The sequence below is a fragment of the Gobius niger genome (genome assembly GCF_951799975.1).
Source record: "Gobius niger genome assembly, chromosome: 10".
NCBI lineage: Eukaryota > Metazoa > Chordata > Actinopteri > Gobiiformes > Gobiidae > Gobius > Gobius niger.
In genome coordinates, this window is record NC_136861.1 from 32,629,937 (window position 1) to 32,648,845 (window position 18,909).

At 41.8% G+C, this 18,909-nt stretch overlaps 2 protein-coding genes across 4 annotated transcripts; one reads left to right on the forward strand and one right to left on the reverse strand.

Moving 5' to 3' along the window:
• Nucleotides 1-2,185: 2,185 nt before the first annotated feature.
• Nucleotides 2,186-11,134, reverse strand: ankrd40 (ankyrin repeat domain 40). The gene is made up of 6 exons (XM_079563961.1): nucleotides 10,894-11,134; nucleotides 10,627-10,804; nucleotides 8,842-8,990; nucleotides 8,017-8,637; nucleotides 5,765-5,946; nucleotides 2,186-2,701 (listed from the first exon to the last, which is right to left on the reverse strand). Exons 2-6 carry the CDS (start codon nucleotides 10,758-10,760, stop codon nucleotides 2,564-2,566), a joined length of 1,224 nt encoding a protein of 407 aa, XP_079420087.1. The 5' UTR covers nucleotides 10,761-10,804; nucleotides 10,894-11,134; the 3' UTR covers nucleotides 2,186-2,563.
• A 532-nt stretch (nucleotides 11,135-11,666) lies between these two features.
• Nucleotides 11,667-17,618, forward strand: luc7l3 (LUC7-like 3 pre-mRNA splicing factor). Of its 3 annotated transcripts, XM_079563960.1 has the most exons (11): nucleotides 11,669-11,894; nucleotides 12,942-13,008; nucleotides 13,082-13,121; nucleotides 13,207-13,351; nucleotides 13,463-13,537; nucleotides 13,620-13,724; nucleotides 13,798-13,959; nucleotides 14,083-14,450; nucleotides 14,527-14,723; nucleotides 14,789-15,012; nucleotides 17,072-17,618. In XM_079563960.1, the coding sequence occupies exons 1-10, from the start codon at nucleotides 11,796-11,798 to the stop codon at nucleotides 14,977-14,979; spliced, it is 1,449 nt and encodes a 482-aa protein (XP_079420086.1). In that variant the 5' UTR covers nucleotides 11,669-11,795; the 3' UTR covers nucleotides 14,980-15,012; nucleotides 17,072-17,618. The 3 variants fall into 3 exon arrangements, with proteins under 3 accessions (XP_079420085.1, XP_079420084.1, XP_079420086.1); XM_079563958.1 differs by having other exon boundaries at nucleotides 11,668-11,894; nucleotides 13,207-13,537; XM_079563959.1 differs by lacking the exon at nucleotides 17,072-17,618 and having other exon boundaries at nucleotides 11,667-11,894; nucleotides 13,207-13,537; nucleotides 14,789-15,100.
• The last annotated feature ends 1,291 nt before the right edge of the window (nucleotides 17,619-18,909 follow it).

Consider the following 18,909-nt stretch of genomic DNA (forward strand, 5'->3'; position numbering starts at 1 on the left):
TTAAGACACAAAAGACTCATTTGTTTTGTCTGTTATGTCATTTAAAAAAACTAAAAATAAATCACAGCAGAAAGTCAAGAGTAAAGGTGACTAAATTAATATAGTTAGTGACATACAGCGTGTTCACCTTTGCAGAATGTGCAGTGTTACATATTAATGTGAACATAAACAAAATAGTTACTGTTAGTCCAAAGTTGGTTGTGGAAAATACCAAGATTAGAATGTTCAGAGGTGGGTAGAATAACAGCCAGAATAACTACTAAAGTAAAAAGTAAAGATACTCTGATTAAGGAAGCTTTAGTAGTACTTTGTTAGTACTTTGTTTTGTTCATGAGCACGTTTCTCAACTTCCATGGAGCAAAGCGGCGCATTACCGTCACGGGAATGCTAACAACAGCTAGCCCTACAGTTCCTGATGGAGAAAAATGCTTTACAACCGGCTCTGTACGCGGAATGTGATGTCTATGGGTTAGACATGTCTTGTTGAAATAAATATTTACCCAGTAGGCGGCAGAAAACAAGCAGCTGCCGGATAATCACTTACAACATAACTTGCCGAACTGTTTTTAGCCTTGAAGCTAAAGGCTAACGCTAAAATAGCATCTACTAATTTTTGTGAAACGCACTCATCTGGACGTTTAAGTTATCTTCTGTTTTTTAAATCTTATTTTACTTTTAATGTACATTAAACGTTGACAGGAAGTAGTCTTTACTCTACACTGGCCAACAGGAAGTTAGCCAAAAACATTCCATGCATAGAGCCTGTAGATGTGATCAATGCCTTCTTAAGCAGTTTTCACCAGACGTTTTGGTGAATGGTCGACAAACAGCTGCTGTTTCCAGATGTGTAGCGTTGTCGATTTAAATCACAGATCTGTTAGAGCGCCTTTCAGAACTATTATTACAGATATAACATTCATGTTGCCAACCAAGGCTATCCTTCACATCAGGTGAGATTTACCCACAAACGTCTGCTTTTGCATTCGACGACTAAGAAAAAAATGTGTTCAAGGCCTTTAAGCTAAGACAAAACAGAAAAATAACATCCTACAGATTTACTCATGACGGAAAGAGAAATTGCTTCACTCAAGTAAAAATATTGATACTTGATAATAATAGTACAAGTAAAAAGTGCTATCTTTTAGAAGTCACCAAAGTAAACTTCTACCCACCTCTGATAATTAACTTCAAATCAAATATATTGTTAGTATAACCAAAGAACCCAGGCTGGGAGATGACATTGTCCCTTCCACAGTTTAATCTTTGTAGTCTGTGCGTTAGCCCAAAGTCCAATCCCAAAACCAGCAGGATTTCAGAAGAGTGTCTCTTAGTGTTTACCAGGCCTGCCGAGGGACTCAAGTACAGATTTCCATGTAAGGCTTTTTTCTTTTCATTTTTTTTTGCAAAACCCTCCTTCTTACATACGGAAGACCATCGTGCCCCAAGTGATCCGTCCCACCCAGTGCAGCGGGACAGGCCCACGTACGTTGGCTTCGCACGGCATGCATCGGTAACTCTCCGGGAGCACACTGAAGCGGGAGAAGAGAGAGGCCAGAGAAGTGCAGGGGCGGTGGCTGCGGAGCGGCGCTCATTTTGACGACAAATATTAATTAGTTAGGCCTGCACTGCACACCGCACAGTTATTATCACTATGTTCAGTGACGCAATTTCTATATTGCAAGAGGATTAACACTAATAGTGACTTAAAGTGATAGTCTGTAAGTTTGAGAAGAGTGAAATTTGAAAGAAGACAATCAAATGCCTCTCCTCTTTAACCACGAACACTTCTTAATTTGCAAATTGAGGAGAACAGGAACAGAATTTTCAAACGGAAATTATTAAGCTCCTCCCCCTCCCTCCTGATTGGACCTGACGGGCCGGTTCCCAGGAAAAGCTCGTCTCATTGGTCAACGTGGGAGGATACTAGGCTAAGATAAGTTGCCGAGATCTGGGAAGGAGGGACTTTACAAAAGATAATAAATATATATTATTACTCACATCAAAATGAAAGACTCAGTGGTTGCGTTTGCACATTTCAAAACATTTGTAAAACATTGAGACTTCCAGACTGTCACTTTAAAAATGCAAAAAAGTTCGGTTTTAGGAACTTTTTTTTTTACACAATTTGATGAAAAACGTACGGTTTGAAATGGTTAAAATATTGCACTCTTGAAGACAGATCGCAATTTTTGGGATGTTGTGTTCGGTTTGGGGGTATGATATTGAAACGGAAGAAACCTAATTCAAATTCTTTCAACAGGAACCCGGGTCTAGTAATAAATAGTCTCTTTCGTTAAAAATATCCTGAGATTTAGTCATAGTGTTAGTTTCCACTCACCATTTTTTGTTCGCTCTCTGTATATATTAGTCGACAAAATGAACACTGCTACCGAGCCTGGAAAAAAAAAAGAAAGTCTAATCCCATTCGGACAAACTGGCGAAACACCGAAGCTGAACGAAGCTTGTGACGAGAGAAGTGGCCGGCCGAGTGTTTTGCGGTGGCCTGTGTGAGCTACAGCGGCGCAGCGTCCGTGGTTAACGTTAGGGCCCGGCAGCAGCAGCACTAGTAGGTGAGGCGAGAGGCTTTCATGTTGTAGCACGGTCGGTCCGTCAGGCCCCCAGCGAACAAGGACAGCCCCTCGGCCTTCTCCAGCACCACCTCCAGCTCCTGGAAGTCCTGCAGCCGCGCCACGTCCTTGTCCTGTCACAGAATTACAACAACACTGTGTGAGGCGCTGGGGCCCAAAGCCAGGGCTCCCAAGAAATAGAGGCTCCTGGTAAATTCAAATTAAAGGAATAGGCCACCGTTTTTATATACTAAGATATGTTCTTACCTCACTTTAGTCGAGTTAATATATCCCCGTCTGGTCATTGTCCGCGCGCTCTGTCACGCAAACGGAGCACATACGCAGCCTCTCCCACATGTCACATAGCTCCGAAAAAGCTCACGATAGAAGCTACCAAGCTCTTCCACGTGTTCCCTATTTAAATAAAGTTACGTGAAGTGTTTTCATGCGAAGTATATTTACACAGAAATGTAACATGTCGATTTTATAAGCAGATAAAAAGGGGTACTATATTGTGAGGCGTAATGATACGAGGAGTAAAACGTCCGCGCAGTAACTCCTAAAGGTTATTGACGGAAGTGAGCGGGGGGAAGTCTTTAGGAGTTACTGCGCGGACGTTTTGCTCCTCGTATCATTACGCCTCACAATATAGTCCCCCTTTTTATTTGCTTATAAAATCGACATGTTACATTTCTGTGTAAATATACTTCGCATGAAAACACTTCACGTAACTTTATTTAAATAGGGAACACGTGGAAGAGCTTGGTAGCTTCTATCGTGAGCTTTTTTGGAGCTATATGACATGTGGGAGAGGCTGCGTATGTGCTCCGTTTGCCTGGCAGAGCGCACGGACAAAGACCAGACGGGGATATATTAACACGTCTAAAGTGAGGTAAGAACATATCTTAGTATGTAAAAACGGTGGCCTATTCCTTTAAACTCCTTTGTTAGAGGTCGAATTATCAACAGGAATAAATAAAATATGTAAGTAAACATTTTGAGCATTTGCAACTTTCATGCAAGTCGGTGTTTTATGGAATTTAGAACATTAAAGTTCCTTTTAGGACTAAATTTACAGTGCAGAGCTTTTAATTCCCACAACCCTCGAACGTCTCATACACTTCCCTGTGCGTGCTCCATTATTAAAAAAAGAAAAGGACCTGACGGCTCCCTGTAGATATTGGATTATTAAACTGACAGACATTTCCTGAGGATTTCAGCTGCATCAGAGCAGGTCGCTCAGATGTTGATCAGTTTACCATCTTTTCTAAACTTCTGTCATAATGCTAAACTGTTAGCCGCTAACTGTTGCTTTGTCTTCTGCTTCGAACATGTGCGATCTCTTGTTCACGTGTTTGTGTTTACATGGAGAGAGGTTTGCTGCGAGGTCAGGGAGCTGCATGTTTCTGCTTCTGTGGGACAAAGTTGCCTCAGTGTTTGGAGGCGGCGCATCTAGCAATTCGATGTGGGATGCAACCATGCCGGACCGGCCAAATGGAGTAGCCGAGGGCAGCTTCAAGACAACATATATTGTGAGTAAAAACAACCACTTAAAACTCCAACTATAATTGGCTTGTTGCGCGGTGTGGCTATGCTAGTTCCTCTGACCTGAAGGTGTGAGCGCCTGGACTTCCTGTCTGTTTTCTTTTCCTGGAATAATAATCATATTTTCCAAAGATTACGTTGTGGGCGGTGAGTTCCCGGTAGATGATCATTTACTGTGTTCAGATCATGATGTAACGAGTTCAGATCAGAGACGCCTGTGATCATGAAGGATTGATAGTTTGTCTTGAAGCTAAAGGCTAACATGCTATAAAAAAATATACATAAAAAGGCACTATTTCAAATTGTGTAATGCATTAACCGCTTAACTCCCACCTGAACCGAGCACATTGTCTCGACGAAAACAATGATGGAAAAGTGGCAAAAATGTCACAAAAATGTCACAAGAACTTGACAAAAATGTGACAAAAATGTGACAAAATGTGACAAAAATGTGACAAAAAAGTGACAAAAATGTGACAAAAATGTGATAAAATTTGACAAAAAAATGACAAAAATTTGACAAAAAAATGACAAAAATGTGACAAAAAATGACAAAAATGTGACAAAAATGTGACAAAAAAATGACAAAAATGTGACAAAAAAATGACAAAAATGTGACAAAAAATGACAAAAATGTGACAAAATGTGACAAAAATGTGACAAAAAATGACAAAAAAATGACAAAAATGTGACAAAAATGTGACAAAAAAATGACAAAAATGTGACAAAAAAATGACAAAAATGTGACAAAAATGTGACAAAAATGTGACAAAATGTGACAAAAATGTGACAAAAAATGACAAAAAAATGACAAAAATGTGACAAAAATGTGACAAAAAAGTGACAAAAATGTGACAAAAAAGTGACAAAAATGTGACAAAAAAGTGACAAAAATGTGACAAAAAATGACAAAAATGTGACAAAAAAGTGACAAAAATGTGACAAAAAATGACAAAAATGTGACAAAAAAGTGACAAAAATGTGACAAAAAATGACAAAAAAGTGACAAAAATGATGGAAAAAAAATGTGACGTGAGGAAAAAAGTTCCTCTCGGTTTAGGCGGGAGTTAAGAGGTTAAATTATGGAAATGGAAATATTTCTACCAGGAACTCACTGGTCTGAGCTCATCTTAATGGAAATGAACACGAACAGGAAGTACTAGCGCCCACAGCTTCAGCTCAGAGGAACTAGCGTAGCCACACCGTGCAACAAGCCGATTGGTTTTGTATAAAGAAATAACATAGCTTAGAACTGAAAAAAGCCACCTACATAATATCATCAACAGCTGTATGAAAACAAGAATAAGGAATTTTTTTGGGGCAGATTTCTCAGATGGTATTTTTTTTAAACGCACATAAACCTTGTTTCCTTTTACATATAGCCTCAGTTTCAGAGAAAAATAAAATGCACATTCTATTCAAACTGTGTCCTATTTTGATTCTATTATTGTTTTTATTTTTTCCTCTAGTTTTTTTAAGACACATAATGAGCACTTGTCGTATCAGGATGAACAGAAAATGTACAGAAAACATGAGGAATCAGTACTTCAGACAATGCGGTGCCACCAGTGAGCTCTGTCCTCCAATGAAGTCCCCTGAAACCAACGAATAGAAGATCCAAAGTGTGACTGAAGTAGGAGTTTCCCACCGACCTTCCTCAGCATGGTGTTAGGCAGCTTTCTAATCTTCTCCACGTGCTCTGCGCTGATGTCCAGCTCTCGGCAGCAGACCCTCAGGAGGGAGCGGTAGGTCAGCTCCTGTCGGTCCAGCTCGATTTCAATAAAGTCATTCTCTCGTGCAGTTGGGTTCTGGATACGCACTTTCAATACCAACTCTGAGAACATGAAAAAAAAAACAGTCAAAAGAATTACATTACACTATAGTCAGATTTTTAAACTACTTTAGGACTTATTACACACAAAAATAATGTTTTAAAAGCCTCAAATACAAGGAAAAAATGTAGTTCACAAGTACCAGCAGATGGTGTTACACCTGCTTTAGTGTTTCAAATGGAAATATCTACACCAGAGGCCCACAAACATGCTGATCTTAGCAGGAGAATCTGACCATGAATAATCATTGATGAGGTTATTTGAACCCCAAAGCTCAGAAAGACCTCATGAACTACGCTGTGTGACGTATTTCAGAGTGTGCTCTTTAATGGGTACAGTTAGAAACAGGGACCATATTGAAATTGTGTCTCACAATTATCTTGGACAAAATAATTCGGATTATTTCTTATGATGAATTGTTTCGATATTTTTGCAGCGCAAGATATACTTATTCTATTTAAACAGGGGTTATTATGTTTTTTTCAGTCACATAGCACCAGTCTATATCACACTACAATGATGACCAAACCTTCTGTTGGTCTGTAAATGCAGTAAATTAGAATAACTGCCTTGTATAAAATGTCTCTCTCAAAATGGCTGTAGTGAATGTCTTGAAATAGGCCTCTGTCTCTTTAAGAACCTCTGACCCTTTCCGACACGCCCCCTCCACACTCTGTCTGTGGCATCAGTGGGGAGGGGGTTCTGCTGAGGAGCAGTGGTTGGTTACTCGGCTGGTGACGAAAGCTCGGAGGCGTCTCCAGGAGGTGGGGGCGTTCCTAGGAGGACTCAGGCAAACCTATCCTTAAAATGGCCGCCATCGGAGTTTTTACAGATTACTCAAAAATACGTGAATGTGCCAAGGCAACACTTCAGGCATGTTTTTAATGAGGGAATGACATAATAACATGATGTAAAGCTGGAAAAAGTTGATTTTGCATAATACCCCCCCTTTAAGTCTCTGCAGATTGGGGTTCAAAGTTGAATATTTCCCTTTCCTACTCCTATTTCTAATTTGTGTCACTGGGAAAAGGGCTGAAGAGTGACATTAACTGCCACACAGGTTGTAGAAGTCTGTATTAGGCTTCTGCATCACCTTCAAAATGGACAAAATGCTGACGGAGGAAAGAGGTACTGTAGCATTTAGCATTACAGCAGCTACAAGCTACCGCTAACACCCTGATCAGCCAAACCACAGACTGTGAAGCCCATACATACAAGTTCTAACAATCACAGAGAAAGTATTTGTATTACCTCACTGATTCCATCATTAAGTATTTAGAGTGGAAGCAGATCTTTGGCAGAGTCATGCCGTCATAGTGTGCATGACTCTGCCAAAGATGTTTAGGCGATTATTTTCATATGGGGTTTAAACAGGCAGAAGAAAGTAAAATTTAATGCTTTTTAATGTATAATGTATTTTAATGCCACCCACACACAAAGGTGATTTTTTTTTAAATGTGCACATATTTCATTCATTAAGATTTGCAAACATTTCATCAAATAGAGGTATTTGAAAGATTAACATTACTCTCTTTGACAGCTCACAATGACATATGGTTTACGTTAGCGACCCCCCCCAAGGCGCAAAGCATTATGGTATTGCGCAAGTAGCGAATTGGACTAAAAATAGTGGTCAATTTCAACCAAAACAGCAACTGAACCATAATTTTGGTGCGTTTGTTGAACTTATGCAATAAAAACCTTTGAGCAATGTCATATTTTACCAATTAACTTCGATTTGATGCCAGGTTGAGTCTGATAATGTTTTTTTATGACATTTAAGGCCTTGATTTTGGCACAATTCATTTTTGACTTTGAATGCTTTTTAATGCCCTGTGAAAACCCTGTCTCTTTTGCTCTTTTCACCGCAACAAGCGATAAAATTGTTTATCGTCCCACCCCAAAACTTAAATGAGTTGCTTTGGCATACTTATGGCTCTTTAAATAATGCAGACTAGTATTATGGATATATAATGAGCAGCTAAAACAAAGCCATTACAGATTTAAACAAACTTTTCATGACATTTCATTGTCTAACATTGGCTTCTGAAAGTACCAGTGAAGCTGCTCACCTTGCACATTGACCGGGAAGGTACTGGTGAAGAAAAATGGCTGGAAGGCTGGCATGGGCCCACCCGCCGGGCCGTAGGTGAGCTGCTGCGGGATGGACTGCTGCCGGCTGATGGAGGGGTTAGAGCTGGACACTGGGACCGGTCCTCCGCCGTTACTGGGCAGACCGGTGCCGGCCAGCGGGGGGGAATGCGCCGAGCCGTTGTGGGAAGCGTGCTGGTGGTCGATGTGGTTCAGGTGAGGCTCCACGGACAGGTCCATGGGCACAGTGCAGTTCACCGCCGGCAGGGGGCTGGTGGAGGTCGACCCGTTCTGCTCGCACACGGGGATGAAGCCTCGGCCGCCGGACTGGACGAGGGGCTGCGAGCCGGGGTTGGCCGTGCTCTCGGACGCCTGAGTGGACGCTTGGGTGGTCTCAGTCTCGTGTACGGGGGACAGGGGGACGGACTCGCTGTTGCTGTCCTCCTCCGTGTGTTCTGAAGAGCCATTCTGCACAAGGCGCTGCTGGAGGAGGTCCTCCGCCTTGCTGTCCAAAGCGGAGTAGATGAAGGGCGGGTTGGACAGGTAATTTGGGATGATCGGTAACTCGGGCTCCTTCACTTCAGGCACTTCCTCTACTTCAACTGTGAAATACATTTAGAAAAACAAAACTAATTGCAGTTGTCATTGAAATATAAAAATATGCAGACTAAAACAAAGAAGGTAATTCAAAGGACTGTGAAATTTACATGACATTTCTACAGAATTATTTGATTTCTGATTAAAACTAAGTAAAAACAAGAACTAAATCAAACCAGAAACGAGTATCTAATATGTGTTGTTTGTACCTCCTAGTAGTCTCTTGATGTCCGCTTTGGATGTGAGTTGTGAGGCCAGCTCATCCTTAGCGGTGAGAATGTCCTTGTCTGCTCCACAACTCAATAAATATGACACTATGTGCTTATGGTTCCTCTTACACGCCCAGTGCAGACAGGTCCTGTGGGGGGAAAGCGAAACACAAGTAGAAACATCAAATGCAATCATTTTCTAAAGTAAAAACGGTTACCGGCACTTCAGAGTTGATTCAGTATAATTCAGTTCAGTCAAGACAAACAAGCTAAAGTATATTTGCCCGGACAAAATATGGATTCTGCGTTCAAGTGGTGCTGGGTAAAACTTCTCAGGAAGAACTCAAACCTGTTTGTCCAGGTTGATGAGATTCCACAGCAAGATTATGCTACAGCAAATGGAATAATTCTGCCTGGCCTGCCTAACGACATGCTTTTTCATAGATATTTCAAAGGCATATAGTCTGGGAGCGAGCATGATCTCAACCATTTCCCGGTGGGCGTGACTGACAGACGGCATCAACCAATGAGAGCAACGCTAGATACGTCGCAGTCTTTTCAAAAACGTCCTTTCTTACGAGAAACACTTCGAACGCTGTTTCTTGCTACCGTTTTAGGGATTTAATATTTTCCAAATTATTTAAAACCAACAAAGGAGCAAAGAAAACGGTATTTAGATCATCAGACACTTCCGTCTCTTGATGCGTGATTGGACCAATGTGGGTCAAATCGAGCAGCCGCCCAGACGGTTTTTCTTTTGAACAGAAAGGAAGAGTGTCTGGCAGGCCAGCCAAGAATAATTCAATGCTATATGAAGTAGTGCTGAAAGATATATTGCTATCGTATCGATATCGAGATATGAACATTCAAGATATTAGTATCGAACAAGCAACGATGTATCGTTATCGTACTGATATCGAAATATGACCATTCAAAACATTAAAATCGAAAAAGCAAGATACAAACAATAAGGACTTTCATCAATAAAACTGCACTACTTATTATTATTATTATGTTTTTATTTTTCTGACAAATGCTTGGTTTTCTCCTGACCCATAGTTATATCGTATCAATATCGAGATATATCTGGCATGAATATCCAGATGTTGTCCATATCTTTCAGCCCTAATATGAAGGATACAAATGATGATTGATGATTCGGAGAACCAAAGTAAGGCACTTCAGACTTTTGTTCTAAGAGTATAAGTCATTCACAGACAATTAATGTGTTCTCAGCGTCCAAAACACAGCAGATTAACAGGTTAAGGGCATTAGCTCTGCCGCTGTTGTAGAACATTTTCACACAAACTTATATGTGCATTAAGGTCCTATATTGTGGATTAAATTCGGGCTTTTGGAAAACACTTTTAGACACCTTAGTTAGCACTGTTTAATACGTTTTGCTGAGTAGTTTTAAAAAGGTTAAACATCATAACTTCTTGGAGATTGGAGTAGGCTGTACCTACCGATGATTGCTTTGTAGTGGAGGCAATTTGAGCACTGAAATGCAACAGGTGTGTAAGCCTTTCGAGCATTAAAATCAAGAAGGACCCTGAACAAGTCAGACTAATGCTAGATACCGGAACGAAACAAAACACCACCGGGCATGCTTTTCATGGGAGGACAATTTGTAACATTAGAAACTGTGATATGAACCCCTTCAATCCCCACGAGACTGTGCATAGCGCATCAACACTGTCCACTTCCGCTCACTGTAACATAAGGCGCCTCCGCCATTCACCACTGTACAGATATTCAGCATGTTTTAACTGCATTTCCACTCACCATCCATTGATCTCGTTTTGGGAGTTGACGTTCACTCCGCTCTCAACTAATGTCCGCACTTCGTCGATGTCCCCGAGAGCAGACGCCTCTCTCAGTCTCTCTTGTAACTCCTTATCCAACGAAGTGGTGGACATCTTCAAAATAACATCTAAACTTGCGTGAACACGTGATGGGTCCGCTGCAGGGGTACGGAAGGGTTAACGCTAATCGCCTTTACTCCTCGCTGTTGAAGGTGCGGAAAACAGCGAGCTAAATGGCTAATCTTACCTAGTTAGCTGGCATGGCGACGTGCTATCTTAACGACTCAAAACATGCCCGTAAATCAGTCTTTTTGCGGCGGCAAGAGTAGGATTTATGCTCGTGGACGTGAGCTTCTGGGCGTCACTTGTTCGCTACGTATCTCAGTTGTTTGCGCGTTTAATGTTCGCAGCCTGCCTGTGTTGCTCAGCCGGGATTAGCGGCGCTCACTCGGCCACTTCGCTGCCACTGGCGCACCCGGAACGTTCGTTGGGGGACATGTTTAGCTGTGGCACAATGGGGCAAACTTTGGTTCCGCCACTTCCGCTGTCATTCAAGTAGTTTTTTTATTTATTTTTATTTATTTATTTATTTATTTATTTATTTATTTATTTATTTATTTATTCATTCATTTATTCATTCAAGTCTTATCAAAAACTCCCACGATTAGAAAAGATGGTCTATGTATTACAACAACAACAAAAACATTTATAAGTTTCTATTTTAAATCTATGTTTTATTAATTCGTTGGTTGGATATATTTTGTTGTTTTTTTAAATCACTTTGAATGGGATTGGGAAAGAAAGATATTTTGCTCTGAATCTTAATTATTTCTTCTTTATGCTACACAAAAGTACAGTAGAAATTAACTAGTGAATACTACACAACACTCGCTCCGACAATTGCGTGTTTAATGAAATAATTATAAATACCCAAACGTCCCATAGAAAGTCATTTTAAATACAACTTTAATTCACCTTTATTACTTTACATTCTGTACTTCCGCTTTGTCCGGTGCAGCAGACCGACGGGCGTTGGTGGATTCAGCGTCTGCCATTTTGATCACATTATTTGGGCGCAATAAATGGTCTGGAGGAGCGATCAAGAAAACAACACCTTATCCTGAACCCGGGAACTCCGATTCAGGCAAAATGCTTTCCGCAGCCCAGCTACTCGATGAGTTAATGGGCCGGGATCGGAACTTGGCGCCGGATGAGAAGAGGTGTAACGTGCGCTGGGACGACGAGAGCGTGAGTTAGCTTGTAGCATAGCATGGGGGAGCTAACGAGGATGCCCGTGTCAAAAACAGAACTGTTATTCAAACATCATGCAAAAGGGCTTTGCACGAGTGCACGTAATACTCACAGCGAGCATGTGTAGTGTGAGGAGAGTATGGCGTACTAAACTACTGCCCTGTGCATGGGCTAGCAGGTGTAGCACGCTAATGCTAGGACTCGTAGATAAATAAAGGGTAGCATTCAACATGTGCTTTACTGCCAGCTTTTTCGTTGTTAATGTAGTTTAGAAGCTGCATTGTGTTTAGGTTTTGCTCTCTTCGGGATTCTTAAACACTTAACCCCCACCTGAACCGAGCTTATTTTGTCCAGTTTGGCTTTGCCCAAATCTAAAAATCTCCTTGGAAAAAAAGTGTAAAATTAGCAACAAAAATGAGGATGAAAACACAATTTAAAAAGTGACAAAAACGTGCCGGGAGCGCAACATTAACACAATAAACAAGCGACAAAAACCTAACAGTGATGGAATGCTGCACCACAAAAAGCCACAGAAGAGCGACAAAAAACGGCGATAACGCAGCAAAAAATCTGTACAATCAGTTTTGTTGGTCTTAGCTTTCAAATGAGGCATTACACTGGCCTATAGGCTCTTATCGAGAAGCTTTTCGATTTGGGTAAAGCTCAATTGGAGAAAATGCACTCAGCTAAAGGGGCTAGATGCAAGTTGGCCACTTTATACTCACTACTGCCACCTCAGGTAAAACGTGTAACTGCACCTTCTATATTAAGCTCGTGCATGACGGCACTTCGGACCCAAAGTAACAACTTTTTGAGTGACAGTGCAGGATTTTAGAGGCAGTTGTGGTGAACCGGTCTGGGCTCATTCTACGCATTAGAACATTGCTAGATGCAAGTTACCCATTTCATACTCACTACTGCCACCTCAGGTCATACGTGTAACTACACCTTCTATATTAAGTTCATGCATGTAAATTTACAGACCACGTATATAAATAGCAAAGTAGTTGTCAGAAATGTTTGAATGATTTTTTTCTTCCTCAGGTTTGTCGATACTATTTGTGTGGCTTCTGCCCGGCTGAGCTTTTCACAAACACCCGCTCAGACTTAGGTAAGTGATTAGGTACAAGCTTGGTTGTGTCAGTTCAATTAGAATTTTGATTAAAAATCGAACGTGTTTACAGGGCCCTGTGAGAAAATCCACGATGAAAACCTCAAGAAAACGTAAGTGGGTTATTAACGTTTCACCAAGCCATACTCGACTGCCGATGTGTTTGTACTCATGTGTTTGTTCTGGCCTGTTCTGTAGGTATGAGAAAAGCTCCCGGTATTTAAAAGAAGGTTATGAGCGAGACTTTCTGCGTTATCTTCAGTCTCTTCTGGCTGAGGTTGAGAGGAGGATTCGCAGAGGGCACGCACGACTCGCACTCTCTCAAGCTCAACAGAGCGCAGGGGTGTGTGTTTTGGACTTTTTCCAAAATTATAAACAACATACTTTTCCTCGCAATGATTGTGATCCTAGTAGTTTCCAGTCTTTTAAATACATTGTATACTTGTGTGCACAGGCCCCACCTCCAGCCGGCAAGAATGAGGAGAAGATCCTGGTCCTAACGGAGAAGATCGAGGACTTGGTTCTACAGGTTTGTACCAAAGTCATTTCTCAGTTTGAAGTTTCAACACACTTACTTGAAAATGAATTTGGATTGGTGTGCGTGTTGGCAGATTGAGGAGCTGGGGTCTGAGGGAAAAGTGGAGGAGGCCCAGGGAATGATGAAGCTCGTGGAGCAGCTGAAGGAAGAACGAGAACTTCTCAGCTCAACACCCTCTGTGAGTTTATGTTGGAGCAAGTGCTGTCAGTTTGTCACGGCCTGCCTGATAACATAATAATTTGTTTGCACAGACCATTGAGAGCTTTGCTGCTCAGGAGAAACAGATGGAAGTGTGTGAGGTGTGTGGCGCCTTCCTCATTGTGGGGGATGCTCAGTCTCGAGTGGACGATCACCTGATGGGCAAACAGCACATGGGTTATGCTAAAATCAAATCCACTGTTGAGGAGCTTAAGGTAATGTTTGTGTACACTTCTGTGAATGTTGTGCAGTACCCTGTGTGCTGGACTAGCAGAATGATACATCCTAACGTTTAATTAGTGGACACACGTTATGTAATCAGTAATTTGTTTTTGCAGGACAAACTACGTCGACGCTCTGAGGAGCCACCAGGCGAAAACCCTGTTGTAAAGAAGGACCGTGAGGACCGAGAGCGCGAGAGGGAGGAGAGGGAAAAGAAGCGCAAAGAGGAGGAGGAGAAGGAGAAAGAGAAGGAGAAGGAGAAGGAGAAAGAGAAGGAGCGTGAACGAGAGCGAGACAGAGAGAGGGACCGGGAGAGGGACCGAGAGCGAGATAGAGACCGGGACAGAGACAGAAGAGCTCGCCGCAGCCATTCCCACAGTCGCCACTCGAGCCGAGCCTCAGACCGCGAGCGAAAGAAGAGCCGCTCCAGAGAGCGCCGTCGCTCCAGGAGCAGAGACCGGGACCGCGAGCGCAAACGCAGCAGGTATGAGCCTGTGCACCTGTCATGTTCATGTTCTGCTAAAGGATTGTTAAATAGTGTTTTTGTTTTTTGTCCTCAGGAGCAGAGATAGAGACAGGGACAGGCGGCGCAGTCGCGATCGCTCTGACAGGAAGCGGCGCTCTCGCAGTCGTGAGCGGAAGAGGTCTCGCAGCACAGAACATAAGTCTCACCGACACCGCAGTCGCAGCAGAGACAGGGACAGAGACAAGGGCAGGGACAAAGAGAGGGACAAAGACCACTCATCCAAGGACAAAGGTGAGCTCCCGTGTCCAACTGCAGTGTGACATCCCTGGAACTCTTGTGACGCATGTGTTTTTCAGACCGTAAGGACACTGAGGAGAAGAGCAGCAGCTCCAAGAAAGACAAACAATCAGATAGTGATGCACCAGCCGTCAAGGCTTCAGCCGAAGCGGAACCAATGGAGACTGAGGCTCCTGCCTCTGGCTCCTCCCCGCTGCTTAACGGCCAGCAAGAGCTCCTCCAATCTGAAGGTGACACTCAGTCCAATTAAAACTGATCTGATAGGACCTCAGATCAGACTCAGGTAAGTGTGTCCCCCTGCTTGCTCCCCCTGGCTCTCCACCACCCCTCCACCCCCACACCTTTTCCTGACCCCTCCCCTCCTCACCCAACTTTCCCCACCTCTCCCACTTGTTAAGTTTATGCCTTTTGATTTTGTCTTATGTACAATATGCAAATATTTTTATCCTGTTTCTGAATAGTGCATCTTAAGTATGCACTGAAGATGAAGGACTAGGCCTGATGAATGAGAAGAAGGTAGAAATCATTCACACAAAGCCAAGAGGGAAAGGCCAGTGTAGCCCTGAACAAACATGTGGAGGTACCCCTCGTTTTGTATCAGTTTTTGATACTTTTTAGATGTGTATATTTTGTCTTTTTGGACAAAGCGGCTGAAAAAGAAAAAAAAAATCCCAACCAATTTCTGACCTATATTGTAACATATTTGTCTTGCCATGTCATTATGATTTGCTGACATTGAAAACATCAATTTACGTACACTGGACTATTTTTGACAACGGACAACCATTTCAAACAATTGTCACTCAAATGTCATGGGTTTGTCGTCCAGTGTCCTAATGCAGAGTGTTTGTGGGATGCCAGGGGCCTTAACCAAACTACTAACTGGACAGTAGGGTGTATGAAATGAATTGCAGCTGACTTCCATACCTCACACAGCGTTGGTGTTGTGAGCGAGACCACATGAGAAAAAAGGGCAAATTAGAAATGGATACTCTGACTGTCAAACTGTGCAGGTACTCACCCCAGGTACTCCTTTCTCTACCCACATTCATTTCTGAATGCTGTTGCCTGACAGACACAAACACAAACGCACACACATCTTTTCTCAAACATGTCTGTACACCTGAATGTTTTTTTTTAATATAATTGTGCTTATTTGTGATTGGTGTGATAATAGTAGCTGAAAATATTAAAGTATTTCATAAATATTTACCTTTGCCAATGGAATCCAACCATCTCATACACTTTGAAACCTGCTCTGGGTTTTGAGAAACTCTGTGTTTCCCCCATAGACCTTTTGATAGAAGTAATACACGAGTATGTGATAGTAAGAGTTTACAAGAGTGATGGATGCTAACCAGCTATGAGCTAACTCCTCAGAGTTGCCAGGTTTTAGCAGCCAAGCTTGCCCAAAGTTTCTCAAAACTAAAAAATTGCAGTTATAACGTACGCAATTTCCAGTGTGTTTTGCTGGAATATAAAGCCAATGCAGACCAAGACCCTGTGTTTCAAAAACAGTGCAACTAGCATATTCTACATGGACAACAGAACTGCCAAAAAGCTGCGGACATGTTTTGTTTTCTGCCTACGGTACCACGTGAAGGCCACGCCCCTGGTAGCCATAATAGGGCTGAAACGACTAATCGATTAATCGACGACTAATCGATTATTGAAATAGTCGACAACTATTTTGGTAATCGATTAATCGTTTTCTGGTTCACACAGACTCAAATGGAGCAAAAATTACATAAAAAATTTAGTATTTTTGATGAAATCCTACTTTGATTTTATATTTACCTCAAACAGCGCCACTTAAGCTATAATGTGATAAAAAAAATTGAAAAAATAAAATTTTCCTACACCATTCACAGCCAAGCGATCAATCGATTAATCGTAAAAATAATTGATAGATTAATCGATAACAACATAATCGTTAGTTGCAGCCCTACACCATAAAACGGACCATAGTTTCTTTCAATTCGAATGTTGCGCTAACCACATAGCTGATCAGCCTGCCTCGCGCCTTTTCAACTCTTGCTATACTATATATTTTTTAAGTTTATGAGGAAAATGAATGAGAAATGTTATTTTCGGATCCTGAGCAGGTTTAGAAGTGAGCGAGACATGGTTGAAAATGCAAATTTCTTCTGGCAGAGTGCATATAATCACAATTTATAGCCATTGGCCAGATTTTCCGCTACATTTGGGTCCAAATTGATTAGCGATAGACGTTTTACCACAGTAGTCAGGTTTCTTTTTGTCATTGTAGCAGCAAGTTGCTACATGATCCGTATGCATGGCCTTTGCTAACACTACCTTTTGTGGCCGTTTTTGCCTTTCAGGGGAAGCTGCAGTGTACGGAAGACGAAAACCCCAAGAGCTAAGCCATCCTCTCCCTGAGCCTGACTCTGCGCCTCTTAAAAACAAGGTGAACCACAAATGTGTAGTGGCTTATTTAAAAAGGAATTGTACATGATGATGACGAGAGAAAAAGCAGTGGTTATTTTTTTAAGTCCCCTTCTTTGCCTATTCTTTATTTGGCTTGACGAGGATAGACGTGGTTCATCAGCTGCCTTTAGGCGAAATTCCGCTTTTTGTTTTTTTTCTTATGTTGACGCTACATCTTCCTTGTTTCTTGGCATTTTAGTGGAATTGGAAATGAAACAGTGTTTTGTGGTTTTGTTTTAAGTTGTCGGGCTTCTTGACCCCCTCGCAGTGAAGCTCATGTACCATGATAATCCCCGAACAGGACGTGTCTCCCTACTCTCTCGGGCCCGAGCGCGAATGCTCCTGTCCCCTCACTGTATAGAATTGACGTAACTCGAATTTGACTTGGAGACCGAAAGTTGACATTCTGCTGCTTTTAATGTACTTTGTGTCTTGATGAATAAAAAAACAGTTAAAACCTTTTGAGCGTTTGCTTTTTTTTGTGTGTTTACATCTTTGCGGCTTAAAATACAGTATTTTCCTACGAATTGTATACCTGAAATTGTCAAAAGAGCTCTGTACCATCAGTTTTGGGTACTTTTTAAAGTAAAAAAGCTTAAAGTTGTGATGCCTCTGATCAATGCTTCGCCTTTGTTTTCTCATTAATACTTTGAAGCTTCAGAAAGTGGTTCATTGTGCTCCACTGCCCCATCTAGTGGACAAAAATATGGAAAGCCTGGTCGTGATGTGGATTCTGAATCAAAAAGCGTAATTAAAGGTGTACTATATGAAACCCTATATGTACAAAAATAAAGTTCACATTAGTGTATAGACCCAGCAGCTGTATGGGTGATTAGCTTGACGCCTTTGCTTTCTATACCGGCGGCTCCTATGACGCTTCAATCTTACTAAGGTTTCTGGTAGGTTTTTGGAACAGACTGCATGTGTTCATCTTATGTGTTCAAGTAGCAGTGGAAACCTAGAAAACAATTGACCCTGGAGCGTCATGCAGGCTATCGGGACGGAAAGTAAAGGCGCTGTGCTAACCACCCAAGCGTCCGCTGGGTCAGTGAAAGGTCAAAAACATCTCAACTTTTTTTTGTTTATACATAAAAAGTTGCATAGAGCGGCTTTACCATATGATTATATTAATCTATCCGCTTAGGGTTGGGACAAAATATCGCACTGTAGTACGTTTTGCTGCAATACTAAGTATACCTCATACCAAGTATCACAATACTGTCAATACTTGTATTTGGAGACGTTTTTTCATGCTCTAGTATTTTCCAGTAACAGTTACTTTTTCTGTTAAAGCACTTTTCAGTCTTAACACTTCAATAAATGTCAATTTGGTTGATCAGCTTTGGACACGTTTTATTTTTGCACATTTTAAAGTAAACATTACTTATAATTGAGTATCGTGATATTTGAAGGATCGTGACAGACGTGTATCGTCTCAGCCCTTTAGCTTAAAGGAACAGGCCGCCGTTTTTCCACACTGAGATATGTTCTTACCTGAGCTTAGACGAGTTGATGTGTACCTGTCTGGTCTTTGTGCCTGTGGAAGAGCTTGGTCGCTTCACCCCGTTTGGAGCTACAGGAATATACTGGGAGAGCCCAAAGGCTAACAACATCTTTGGTCGTTTTGCGTGACTGAGTACGCACAAAGACCAGACAGGTACGTATCAACTCGTCTAAGCTCAGGTAAGAACAGATGTCAGTATGGAAATACAGGCCTGTTCCTTTAAACTCC

What these genes read in the sequence shown, in the direction of transcription:
- ankrd40 (XM_079563961.1), bottom strand. Translation starts at nt 10,760, where the DNA reads ATGTCCACCACTTCGTTGGATAAGGAGTTACAAGAGAGACTGAGAGAG. An exon ending in CATCAAGAGACTACTAGGAG is followed by an intron (nt 8,638 to 8,841) that starts GTACAAACAACA and finishes TGTATTTCACAG; the next exon opens with TTGAAGTAGAGGAAGTGCCT. An exon ending in CTAACACCATGCTGAGGAAG is followed by an intron (nt 2,702 to 5,764) that starts GTCGGTGGGAAA and finishes ATTCTGTGACAG; the next exon opens with GACAAGGACGTGGCGCGGCT.
- luc7l3 (XM_079563959.1), top strand. Translation starts at nt 11,796, where the DNA reads ATGCTTTCCGCAGCCCAGCTACTCGATGAGTTAATGGGCCGGGATCGG. An exon ending in CGCGAGCGCAAACGCAGCAG is followed by an intron (nt 14,451 to 14,526) that starts GTATGAGCCTGT and finishes TTTTGTCCTCAG; the next exon opens with GAGCAGAGATAGAGACAGGG. An exon ending in CCACTCATCCAAGGACAAAG is followed by an intron (nt 14,724 to 14,788) that starts GTGAGCTCCCGT and finishes TGTGTTTTTCAG; the next exon opens with ACCGTAAGGACACTGAGGAG.